At 48.2% G+C, this 12,646-nt stretch overlaps 2 protein-coding genes across 2 annotated transcripts in view; one reads left to right on the plus strand and one right to left on the minus strand.

The window, feature by feature from the left end:
• The window catches only part of cdc42bpab (CDC42 binding protein kinase alpha (DMPK-like) b), an 87,611-nt gene extending 85,240 nt beyond the window's left edge, over positions 1-2,371 (plus strand). The window contains 1 exon segment of the mRNA XM_071202009.1: positions 2,224-2,371. Coding sequence (XP_071058110.1) covers positions 2,224-2,355 — 132 coding nt within the window. The 3' untranslated portion in view covers positions 2,356-2,371.
• A 75-nt stretch (positions 2,372-2,446) lies between these two features.
• The window catches only part of fzd3a (frizzled class receptor 3a), a 31,785-nt gene continuing 21,585 nt past the window's right edge, over positions 2,447-12,646 (minus strand). Inside the window, exons 7-9 of the mRNA XM_034075978.2 lie at positions 6,965-7,113; positions 6,101-6,358; positions 2,447-6,021 (exon numbers count right to left, since the gene is read on the minus strand). Coding sequence (XP_033931869.1) covers positions 5,769-6,021; positions 6,101-6,358; positions 6,965-7,113 — 660 coding nt within the window. The 3' untranslated portion in view covers positions 2,447-5,768. The remainder of the gene's footprint in view (positions 6,022-6,100; positions 6,359-6,964; positions 7,114-12,646) is intronic.

The raw sequence follows: 12,646 nt of genomic DNA on the forward strand, positions 1-12,646 counted from the left end.
TTCCAACACCTCCCCCTGAACCCATCCGTCACACACATCCGGGCCTCCACCTCATCCCAGCCACACACACCGTTAGCTCCCTGTGATGTTAGCGCTTTAAAGTGATACCTGCTGTAGCGTTAGCTCGGGCTAGCTGTTGCCTCCTCACGTGTGAAGGTCCCTGTAGTTAAACACAAACTAAAGGACTAGGATGAAACGTAGCCACTGCGATTTTTGGGCAACTCCAACGCGCCTGCCATCTCCCTCCCCCCCCCCCCCCCCATCCTCTTGCCCCGTCAGCCTGGACGCTCCATGTTTTGCCCCATTCCTTGCCTTCCCCTCCGCCCTCATTCAGCCGTGCCTCGCCCCCCCCCCCCCCCTCCCCCGGCATGTTGTCTGTGGGCCGGGCGCTGAGTGTGAACTCTCCTCTGCAGTGGCAGGCGGTCTCCCCGTCGGAGAAGACCCCCGATCTGAAAAGGGCTTTAAGGACCCTGCTTAGTAAGATGAAGGTAATGTCAACACCTGAGAGTGGCACTGAGTATCTACACACACAAACAACACACACACACACACACACACACACACACACACACACACACACACACACACACCACACACACTGTCATTCCCATAAACATACACATTAGCCTCCGTCCACTTGCAACCTGATGGCTGTCCCATGTTTCACCCGGAGCGCCAGCCGCACCACCCTCAACCCGGCCTCCGTCATGTTTTTCTGTTGCTGATAAACAGCAGCAACAGTTTGCTGTTGCTGCTCCATCTCCTCCACCCTCACCGAGCATGTCTGCTTCACGCGGCCCCCCGACAGGCGCCATGTTCCTCACACGGGCTGTCCCCCTCGCAGCAAAGACACAAATACTAAGGGTGCTGTGTCGTCTGCTCGGGGTTCACCCTGCAGGATGTACACAAACAGCCAATCAGATGGCAGCAGCTGCATGCTTCAGAGTGCTTCTGATCTCTTTGTCGGATGATGATGATGATGAGGATGATGATGATGAGGATGAGCGCTTTGAAACACAGCATCACATCCACAAAGATGTGTTAATATGTAGCTGGGCAGTGCTCCTCCCACACACACGGTGCAGTTTCAATGCGAATCAGAAGTACTGGACCTGAGCGGGGAAATAAGGTTACTGCGCCAATTCTGTAATAGAAATGTTTTGGGGGGGAAATGGAAAAATGAATTGTGATTATTTCACTAACATCACTAACATTATTAACATATAACATTATCTAAGGTGTGGTTTTGTTTTTCGAGAGGATCTGTAGCACTTCGATCCTTAATGATAATCATTTCCACACTACACTAGTTCCTGGATTTTGAATCATTTTGTATGAATTGAGCAACCCCAATGTAAACATAAAGAAGTGATTAGAAACTTCCATGAAAGAATGTGTACATCAAACACAAACAAAAATCTATCTTTCATTTAGGATCATGTTTAAGTGCAAGAACAGTCAAACAGGAATATTGGTTCCAAAAAGAAGAAATAAATGTGTATGGAAGCACGGCAGTGCCCAGCTGTGAGCGGTGACACATGATGTCCACGTGCTGAGGGGTGTAGAAGGTGGAGATGCTAGAAGAGACGCTCTGATCACAGGACACTGGTGCACATCAGAGAGTCACTGAACAGGAACAGGTGTATCCTAGCAACACATGAGATCATTACCCATCCCATGAGCACATGATCAGTGTCCTGTAGCACACATGTCGTTTCTCCTACTCAGTGTCATGTGTGTTTCCTCATGGTCATACTGTGTAGTACAGTATAACCCCCCCCCCCATCTGGCCTGCTGCATGTTGGTTTCCCCTCAGCCGATCATCAGCTGCTGATGTGGAATGTAGCCCTAACACCTGGGAATGAGTCATTTTAGTCAAAATCAGCCATTTTGTTTTGCGGAATGTCTTTGATAAGATGATGACTTTATATCTTTTATTGCACATTCTTACTTCTTATATTATATAATACATTATATTTTAAAATGTATTCTGTAATGGAACAACCCAGACGGTATTATTAAAACTCGAAGGAGATTCCTCCTGCAGCGCTCTGTTAGCCTCCAGAGAGTTAGCCGTTAGCTCCTGAGTCTTAGAAATACTGTATGTTTTATATATATATTGCATAACTGAACTAACGTGTCTCTCCCCTGTTCCTTTATCTTCCCCCAAACTTCACCCACTCTCTTCCTCTCTTCTTTCTGTCCCCCCTCCCCCCCCTCCAGGACTCGGACTCCCCCCGTCACTCCACGGCCTCCAACAGCTCCACCTTCAGCAGCCCCCCCAGCCCGGCCTCCCCTCACAAGGCCAAGTCCCTGTCCCTGGAGAGCACAGACCGGATGGGCTGGGACACATGAGCCTGACACCTCTTCCCCCCCCCCCCCCCCCCCCCCGCCACCCCCCGACCGACAGCACAGGACTTCCCCCCCCCCCCCCCCCCCCCACTGCCCAGAGAACTGCACCTCCTGACGAACATTTGTCCCACTTTACGACCTCAAATTGTCTCATCGTACTTCCGAGACGGGGAGTCGTCATTTCTGAGGGAGAACTTTAAAAATGAGTGTACATGTGGGTGCTGATGTTTGAGGTGTGTGTGTGTGTGTGTGTGTGCGGGTGAGAGAGAGAGAGAAGCTGTATGCTTTTGCCAAGGAGAGCGTGTGCATGTGATAATTCAGAAAGGGCATACGATATAGGAATGAAGCGCTCCCGTCTTTTTGCTATCAACCGAAGCGTTATCGACACTACTCTGTCTCCCCCCCCCCCCCCCCCCCCCCCCCCCGCTGAGATTCATTCAGAGACTCAAAAGCCTCACGATGCAACAAAAAGAGAAGAGGATTATAATGAGAGAACAGGATTTGTACTTGTACATAGGACCCGTTGGGTTTTAGGGGACGATATTTTAATTTATTTATCATTCTTAGAAGGGAGGCGTGTTTCGCTTCATGGCCAGAATCAGATGGGTGGAGTTTAGCCCCCCTCACTTCCCCTTTCTTTGCTTTCTCTTTGGGTGCTGCAAAAAATTCTAAATGTAAAAAAAAAAGAGGAGAAAGGATTTTTCTTTGCTCATGATATTAAGTGCAGTGACTTTATACTATTTTTTATTTTGACCATCAGCAAAAAGCTACTATGACATCATCACATCTGTGCTCTCTCCTTATTGGTCCAACGCGAGTGACATCATGGTCATAGTGTAGACGCTCCGCCTTGCTGTACAACCAAACTGACCAACAGGTTCCCATCACAATAATGTACATAGGTTCAAAGTAGAGAGTAATATATGATAAGGAAATACTTTAGAGAACTACACAGGAGAGACGAAAAGATCCTCCTTGACGTTTATTTCTTGTTTCCTTTGTTTTCAGAGTGATTCGGGTTGTGTTCACACAAGAAGCCATTTTAAACCACTTTTTTTTTACCCATTGATTTTTAATTAGTTTTATATTTTATGTATGACACGTTGTTTTCTTTTCCCACTCTGTTTGCGTTTGGATCAACACTACTGTAGAGTGAACATTTATCACACATGTACCCACACACACGCTGAGGTGGTGTTTTATGCCTTCGTCCTGCTCCTCCTCCTTCTCACTGTCGGAGGAGGAATTGAAAATGTAATCCACAGTTTCTGTTCACGGAAAAGATCAGTGTTGATTTAACCCAGAAACTAAAAGGACATTAGAGGACGTTCTTTCTCATGTATACTCTGAAGACACGTTTGTTAAAAAACACTACAAAGGAGAATGTAAAACACTTACAGTGGGCACCGTTTGATGAATGAACCTCAGTGCTGCCTGTTGTCTGTGAGGGCTGGATGTCTACACCCCGAGTAGAAAGGCCTCTGTGACCTCCTGATGGAAAAGTGCTTGGGTCCAGGCAGAAGGGGGTCAAAGTGTACGGGAACAACATTAAACACTAAATAAAATGTGGTTCTAACGTGGTATTATCTGTAAGAACGCACAGTATTCTAATACTGCCCAGATCTAAACTATTCCATTGTGTTTGTTAGAAAGGGACACAAAAACCAAGTGGCGCTAAAATAACCCATTCCAAGTGTTTTTATTAAGTATTCCATTTTATATAAAGAGAAAGGAGGGGGGGGGGGGGGGGTTATTCCAAACAACCACCTATTTTAAAAGCTAGTGAGTCTCCTGGAGTTTCTGTAGAATGTATTAGATAGATGGGGAGGGGTGGGGGTGTTTTATTATTGGCCAATATTGTACAGAAAAACTGATCCTACACATCCCAGTTAAAGGAAAGAGAAACTCAGGAATTGTCCGAAGAACCAATGAATTATTTTCATCTCGATGGGAATGATAAGGATGGATGGGTGAGGAGAGACGAGTGTACAGAAGAGGTGGAGGCGGCAGGATAAAGGTGGAGAAAATGTTTTCAGGTGGCAGGGGGTTTGAGGTGCCGCAGTGGTAAGGAAATCAACAAAAAAAAATTCAAACGCCTTTGCATTTCAGTGAGGTCTTATCTACAGTACCTTCTATATTATTTTTGCTCTTTCATATCATATTACACTTTGTTTTTTTTTCTAGGATTGCTTTGTAATAATTTGTACAGTTTTGCATGTTATAGATGTAATCATTTTTGTTTTCGGTTTGTTGTTTTACTTGCTCCTTTTTTGAACGGTTTGGGCGTTTTACTGAGGATAACCCACTACAGGTGATGTAGAATCTGTTTTGCACAAAAAAGAATATTTAAGGTGTAAGGTCAAAACAAAAAATAATGTATGGAACTGGCTGCCACACTTATGTGGAGAGCTCATTATATTAACCTGACTCCGATGTATTTCAATAAAGCGGAGGGCTGTTACAAATACAACCCATGTGTCGCTGTGTGGTCATTACGCTGACAAATGTACATTCTTAAAAAAAACTTTATTACAAATGAACAGCAGAAGTTTTTACAGCTTTACAAGTTTTGCCACTCGAGGAAATGTTGCTCAAACATTGGACAGCAGCTATACGAGTAAGGACACATGTTTAAAGGACGGACTAACTGAGAGTGCACTCTCGTTTAAGGGCGACTATCATCTATTCACGGTAAGGCAGGAGTTTGGATTCAGCTCTGTTGCAGCCCTTTCTGTCGTCATTACATCGCCACACCAAGCAGTGACGAACCTCAACATCAAAACAAATGTCAAACGAGAGAAGGCTGTTCTAAAGTTCACGAGTCATGTACAGCATGTATAAAGAGCGCTTGTTCCTTACACTTCTAGCACAGTTGTTGGATTTCATGTGGAGTTTCAAATTGGATGTGAATAAATGTCTAAACATCGATCGATTTGATGCTGAATAATAATGCAGGCGCAGTGACGGGTGCAAAGTGTTTACATGTAGCCATGAAAAACACCCCGCCTCCGCCCAAACTAAAGAGGGCGGTGTAATGTCCATCACTCAGTCCTTTATACAAACAGTTACAGTCAAAAACATCCAGTGCATCTGTCAGAGTTCTCCAGTGTTTCACAGCACCAGCAGCACCACCAGCACCATCAGCACCAGCAGCACCATGGTGGGGTGTAAACTGGTCAAAGTTTAAAGTTCAGTTTTTTGAGAGTGGAGTAAAGCTGAGAGGACATTTTAAGGCGTGGACCCACACCACCCTCAGCCCTCTCTGGCAGGATGTAGCTGACGTCATCAGTGACAGCTTCCGCTCTGCGCTCCATCAGCCCCTCCGCCCTCTGAGAGGCTCGCTGTGGATCCTCACATTCTTTCCCTTTCTAGAAACGGAGTCTTTTCTACAGTCCTCTGAAGTATCGAGGTGGTGTTCAGGCGGTCCCTCCGTCCTCCTCCAGCACTCGGTGGATCCCGTTGCCAGGGCCCCCGAGCACAGCCTGGGTGGTGCTGGTGAGGTCCCTGACGCTGCCGTGCCTCGATTGGCTCTCCAGCCTCTGGGTGGAGCCGTGGCGGGACAGGCTGTCCAGGCGGGTGGTGCTGCAGTGGCGCGGCGGGTCGTGGAGGCGGGGCATGCTGCCGTAGGGGGGGCGCTCGTCTGCCGCCCGGAAGCTGGGGGCGGTGTACCTGCGACAGAAACAACAGCGTCAGGAGGTGGACTCTGAGGGGGGGGGTCAGGGGGTCAGAATCTGAGAGCTACACCCACCTGTCGTCACGGTTGCGGTGCAGGCTGCCATGGTAACTGCTCATCTTTGAGCGGGTGCTGCGGACCGAGCCGGCCCGGCTGGTGCTGCCGCTGGGGGGCTCGTCCAGCATGGCCAGGTGGGTGGAAGAGGCGTGGGTGGAGGTCCCCTGGGTGGAGGTGCCCCGGGACTTTCTGACGATGGGGGTGTTGGGGTCCCGGAGCAGCAGCTGGGCGAAGTCGGGCTCCTTTAGCACCTGCCGGCTGTCGTTCACCATCCGGCTGCGGTGGGTGGAGGGGGCGGAGCAGGAAGAGCAGGAAGAGGAGGGGGGGAGTGGAGGGAGGGAGAGGCGCAGCAGGGAGGGGAGGGACAGGGGGAAGGTAGAGAGGCGGGGGGTGTGGTAGAAGAGGATGGAGGAGTGGGTGGAGCAGGCGGGGGGAGAGGGGGTTAATGCTCTGATTGGAGGGGGGGTGCAGAGAAGGGCCAGTGTTCACCACCAAGCCACACAGCTACACACAGCTACACACAGCTACACACTACACACATCAGAGCCCTGGCAGTGTGATCTGCTAATCGTTTGGATGAATGCTAAAGTTTGAATCTGTTAATGTCAGAAACTCATCAGTGGAGTCAGTTCAACGGATCCCAATACAGTCATCGTATTTAAAGCAATGTCTTCATTGTCTGTTTCTTTCTATAAGAATATGTAAATATGTTTTATGTAAGAATAAATAATGAGATTAAAATGTACCGGTGTTGTTTTTATTTAATGATCACTACAAAGGGATGACATGATGAGCATTCTGCTCACACTCCCACATCACGTGAGCAGTGACTAGTGTTGAGCATCTGATATGAAACTGCTCAGTCAGGTATAAAGTACGTACTCCTTGCGTCTCTTGCCGTGGAAGAAGCCCGCCCACTCGAAGCACGTCTTCTTGCTGCCCACCCAGAACACTGAGGGGATTCCCACGATCAGCATCATCACGTACTTAGTGAGGAAGAGGGCGAGGTCCGGGCGGCTAGTGCGCTCCACCTGCAGCACACACACACACACACACGGTTAATGCTTGAGAAGTACTGTGTGTGTGTGTGTGTGTGAGAATTAGGCCAGTAGGCTAAAATGTTGAAAAAAGTCAAAGTATGGTATTTGGAGGAAAGAAAACGTCATTATCTGAAACACAGAACAGTACGTCGACACGTGTAATCTGGCATATGGCAAAAATATCAGAGAAAAGGACACAGTATAGTAAGTCCAACATATAAGACATAAGACATAGTATGGTAAACCGAAAGAATGTCATTGTCAAAAATATCAGAAGAAAATATCTAGTAGAGTATTTTGAAAAAAATGTGAAAAAGCGACATACGTAACATAAGTTGAATATATCGAAGAAAAAACAACATAGTATATAGTATGTTGAAATGATCATGACCAAATCTTTTAAATGATGCCTCATTTAGGCTGTTGTCGGCCTGAGACTTTAAATGAACGACTGAATACTATTCAGTTCAAATCACTTTAGTTTCCATTCTCTGAGGCGGAGGAGGACGCTGCTGCTGCTGCCTTCTGTCTCAGCAACAAGGCTACAGAGGAACCATCTCTGCTCATCAGTACACACACACACACACACACACACACACACACACACACACACACACACACACACACACACATAGAATGCAGTCACACACAGAATGCAGTCACACACAGATGTAGTCATCGTGGCCTCATTATGAGCGGGCCAGGCGGAGGCCCCGGGGCCCGGCCCAGCGATCCAGCGATCCACTCATTACACGGAGAGATAGGAAACTACAGAAGTCCTCGTTACTCACTGCTGTAATGTGTTCCGCTTCAGGACATCAGACTCATGGACTTTAATAAAGCCTCAACGGGACGAAGACCGAAGGACACATCTCTTGCTTTATTGACTTAACAACCAACCTCTGTGTGTGTGTGTGTGTGTGTGTGTGTGTGTGTGTGTGTGTGTGTGTGTGTGTGTGTGTGTGTGTGTGTGTGTGTGTGTGCGTGCGTGTGTGCGTGTGTGTGTGTGTGTGTGTGTGTGTGTGTGTGTGTGTGTGTGTGTGTGTGTGTCTCCAGCCTCAGGGAAACCTTTTCAGATAAATATAGTAATGCACTTTGAGTCTCAGCTATCTTCTGATGCACGCTATTGACTGTGTGTGAAGGCATTCTGTGCGTGTGTGCTTTCATGACCACAGAGGGGGGGGAGGAGAACTTTGTGGGCTTCTGCACCTCGAGGCATCTCTGCAGCGCACTGTTAGCATGGTATATGGAAACAGAACAGACAGCATCACATCTGCAGTCACTGTGATGCTGTGCAGCTTGACCCCACTGACACACACACACACACACACACACACACACACACACACACACACACACACACACACACACACACACACACACACACACACACACACACACACAGGATTACTGCACTGCTCTCTTACACAATGCAGTGTTTACGTGCCAGATTAAGAGCACCACTGATCTGACTCAATGCCCTTTTACTATATTGATTGTAAGATAGCACAACTAAACAGAGTGCAGACAGACTACTGAAGCCTCCTCTCCACATGAACTTCCACCTCTCTGTGAAGGTCAGGTTTAATGCAGTATGCTGCTTTGTTGCTTCTGTACTCTGTGCTCTTTCATTCCAGTAAAACTCCTCAGAAACCATTAGAAACCAGTATTTGACCAATAAACAAAACAATTGACAAAACTTTGAACAATGAAATATAATGCCGGTAATGCCAGTGTACTCCTTGACCTGGTTGCTACACCTCCTTGGACGCAGAAACCGCTGTAAGTAATAATCTTGTTTAATTAGACTTCTCTATTTCAGTTATTCTACTCTGTATAATTGTTCTGTAGTTGTTGTAGCTAAAAGGGCACTTTTGAGAGAATTTAAATCTCAGATCTGACCACGTGAAACTGTCACTGCGTCCAGTTTCTGTCTGGGCTGCATTTAAATCCGCACCCCTCTGCGTTGTCGCCCATCAGCTGTAGAGAGTTAACTAACTAGAGGGGCGTGGCACCTTAGCTGTGAGAACTCAGCAATCAGGCGTCCATTTAGGCAGCTGTTTCTTGAGCGTCAGCGGCAGCGTCAGACAGCCGAAGACATTGGAGTCACGAGGGTGGCAAATAGGAGGCAAATCCTACTCTAATTTGAGCTAAGTATCACTGGTGTCTTATTCTTATTTTTCTTTTGTTTAGCTTTCTAGCCCCTCATGCTATAATCATGTGTATTTTCTCCATTCCTGTTCATGTGTCTTCTCGCAATTATCACTGGCCCCGTGTATCTCCTAATCGCTATAACCGGCCCGCTCTCGTCTATCCCACATGCTCCACTGAGATCCAGCACCTAGTTTCAGGCGGCCTGTGGAACTGCCAGTCAGCTGTTCCTAAGGCTGACTTCATCTCTGGCTACGCCTCCCTGCAGTCTCTGGATTTCCTTGCTCTCACTGAGACGTGGATTACTCCATCCAACACATCCACCCCAGCAGCTCTCTCCACAGCATATTCCTTCTCCCATACACCCAGACCCACTGGTAGAGGAGGTGGCACTGGTCTCCTGCTCTCTCCCAAATGGAGCTTTTCCCTCTTCAAGCTACCTAACTTCACTCCTTCCACCTTTGAATTCCATGCCGTCACAGTAACCCATCCTATACAATTAACCATTGTTGTTCTCTCCCGTCCACCAGGCGCCTTGGGGGACTTCTTAGAGGAATTAGATCATCTCCTCTCACACATCCCTGAAACTGGCCCTCCCGCTGTACTTCTCGGAGACTTCAACCTCCAGACGGGGAAGATAGACGAACTAACATCTCTGTTAACAGCCTTTGCTTTCTCACTGTCTCCGTCCTCACCAACTCATAAAGCTGGCAATGTCCTCGATCTCATATTCTCAAGGAACTGCGCTACTTCTAACCTCTCTGTAAACCCGCTCCACACCTCCGATCACTTCTTCATTTCATTCTCTACCCCTTTCCAAACATAACAAACTAATCTCTTCTCATCCTGCACCTGTCCGCCGTAACCTCCGTTCCCTCTCCCCCTCTACCTTTGCCTCCTCGGTGCTCTCAGCCCTCCCTTCCTCTGACTCGTTCCAACTCCTGCCTCCAAACTCTGCTGCAGAAACTCTCCTCTCTACTCTCTCATCCTCTCTGGACTCTCTCTGTCCTCTCACATCTCGGCAGGCTCATCAGTCCCCTCCTGCTCCCTGGCTAAATGATGCACTGCGTGCTAATAGAACCGTCCTTCGGGCAGCAGAACGGAAATGGTGGAAATCCAAACACCGTGACGACCTCCTAACCTATCAGGCTCTCCTCTCCTCTTTCTCTGCTTCGATCTCTCAGGCAAAAAGCACTTTCTTTCAAGATAAGATCCAATCTTTCTATTCCAATCCCAAAAAACTATTTTCCATCTTCTCCTCCCTCCTGGACCCCCCCAAAGCCCCTTCCCCCTCCTCCCTTCTGTCAAACGACTTTGTTAACCACTTTGAAAAAAAGGTTTACGACATTCGCTCTTCTTTTTCTGACTCACCCCTACTCACCGCCGGATCACCTGAGCCACCTTCAACCGGCACACTAACCTCCTTTTCCCCTCTCTCTCCAAGTGAGGGTCTTACCCTCATTACCTCTGCCCGCCCCACCACCTGTCCTCTGGACCCTATCCCTTCAAACCTCCTTCAGACTATCGCTCCTGATATTCTACCGTTTCTCACCCATTTCATCAACACTTCTCTAACTTCTGGTCACTTTCCAAACAGTCTCAAGGAGGCAAGAGTAAACCCTCTCCTAAAGAAACCCACTCTCAACCCGTCTGATGTTATAAACTACAGGCCTGTCTCTCTCCTCCCGTTCCTGTCTAAAACACTTGAACGCGCTGTCTTTAGACAACTCTCCTGCTATCTCCATCAGAACAACCTTCTGGATCCGCACCAGTCTGGTTTCAAGGCAGGTCACTCCACAGAAACGGCCCTCCTTGCTGTCACTGAGGAACTGCACACTGCTAAAGCAGCCTCCCTCTCCTCTGTCCTCATCCTGTTGGACCTGTCTGCTGCATTCGACACGGTGAACCATCAGATCCTCCTTCGCACCCTCCAAGAACTTGGAGTTTCAGGCTCTGCACTTTCCCTCCTCACCTCATACCTCAAAGACCGCACCTACAGGGTTACTTGGAGAGGGTCCGAGTCCGACCCTTGTCAATTAACTACAGGGGTCCCTCAGGGCTCTGTTCTTGGTCCTCTCCTCTTCTCCCTGTACACAAACTCGCTCGGATCTGTCATTAGCCCGCATGGTTTTTCATACCACTGCTACGCTGACGACACCCAATTAATTCTGTCCTTTCCCCGCTCAGAGACCCAGGTCGTCGCACGCATCTCTGCTTGTTTAGCTGACATCTCTCAGTGGATGTCCGCTCATCATCTCAAGCTCAACCTTGACAAAACTGAAGTGCTTTTCCTTCCGGGAAAAGATTGTCCCTCTCTTGACCTAACTATCAACATCGGCCCCTCTGTTGTTTCCCCGACTCAGACTGCAAGGAATCTGGGTGTTATCCTAGATAACAACCTGTCGTTTACTGCAAACATCGCTGCTACAACCCGCTGCTGCAGATACACGCTTTACAACATCAGGAAGATACGCCCACAGCTGACCCAGAAATCGACGCAGGTTCTGGTCCAGGCTCTCGTCACCTCACGCCTAGACTACTGCAACTCCCTCCTGGCTGGTCTACCTGCATGTGCCATCCGACCTCTGCAGCTCATCCAGAATGCAGCGGCTCGTCTGGTCTTCAACCTTCCAAAATGTTCCCACACCACGCCACTCCTCCGCTCCCTCCACTGGCTTCCGGTAACTGCTAGAATCCACTTCAAGACACTGGTACTTGCGTACCATGCTGCGAATGGATCTGGCCCTTCCTACATCCAGGACATGGTTAAACCGTACACCCCAGCACGTGCTCTACGTTCTGCATCAGCCAAACGGCTCGCTGCACCCTCGCTGCGAGGGGGACCCAAGTTCCCATCAGCAAAAACACGTGGGTTTGCTATCCTGGCTCCAAAATGGTGGAATGAGCTCCCCATTGAAATCAGGACCGCAGAAAGCTTACACACCTTCCGGCGCAGACTGAAAACGCATCTCTTTCGACTCCACTTCGAGCGATAGAATGACTAACAAAGAACTGCTAACAGAGCACTTATATACTAATAAAGGACTGGCTTAGCCAGTTGAGCAGCACTTGAAACGATTGGCTCTTTGAAACCTGATGTTCTTATATGATTCTGTTTCCTCAAGGTTGTGTCTTCCTGGTCGAATGTACTTATTGTAAGTCGCTTTGGATAAAAGCGTCAGCTAAATGCAATGTAATGTAATGTAATGTAATGCCATATAGGAGCTCCCTCACAAATACCCAGGGGTTAAATTGGGCTGGGGCTGTCCGGGGCTAAGCCCGGCACATAGGACGATGCTCTGACGTCATCCCCCTCACACATTTGTCATATGTTTACAAAAAACAATATATATGTTAAGACTTTTCTCGTTCT

This window comes from Pseudochaenichthys georgianus, chromosome 24, assembly GCF_902827115.2.
Source record: "Pseudochaenichthys georgianus chromosome 24, fPseGeo1.2, whole genome shotgun sequence".
Taxonomy (NCBI): Eukaryota; Metazoa; Chordata; class Actinopteri; order Perciformes; family Channichthyidae; genus Pseudochaenichthys; species Pseudochaenichthys georgianus.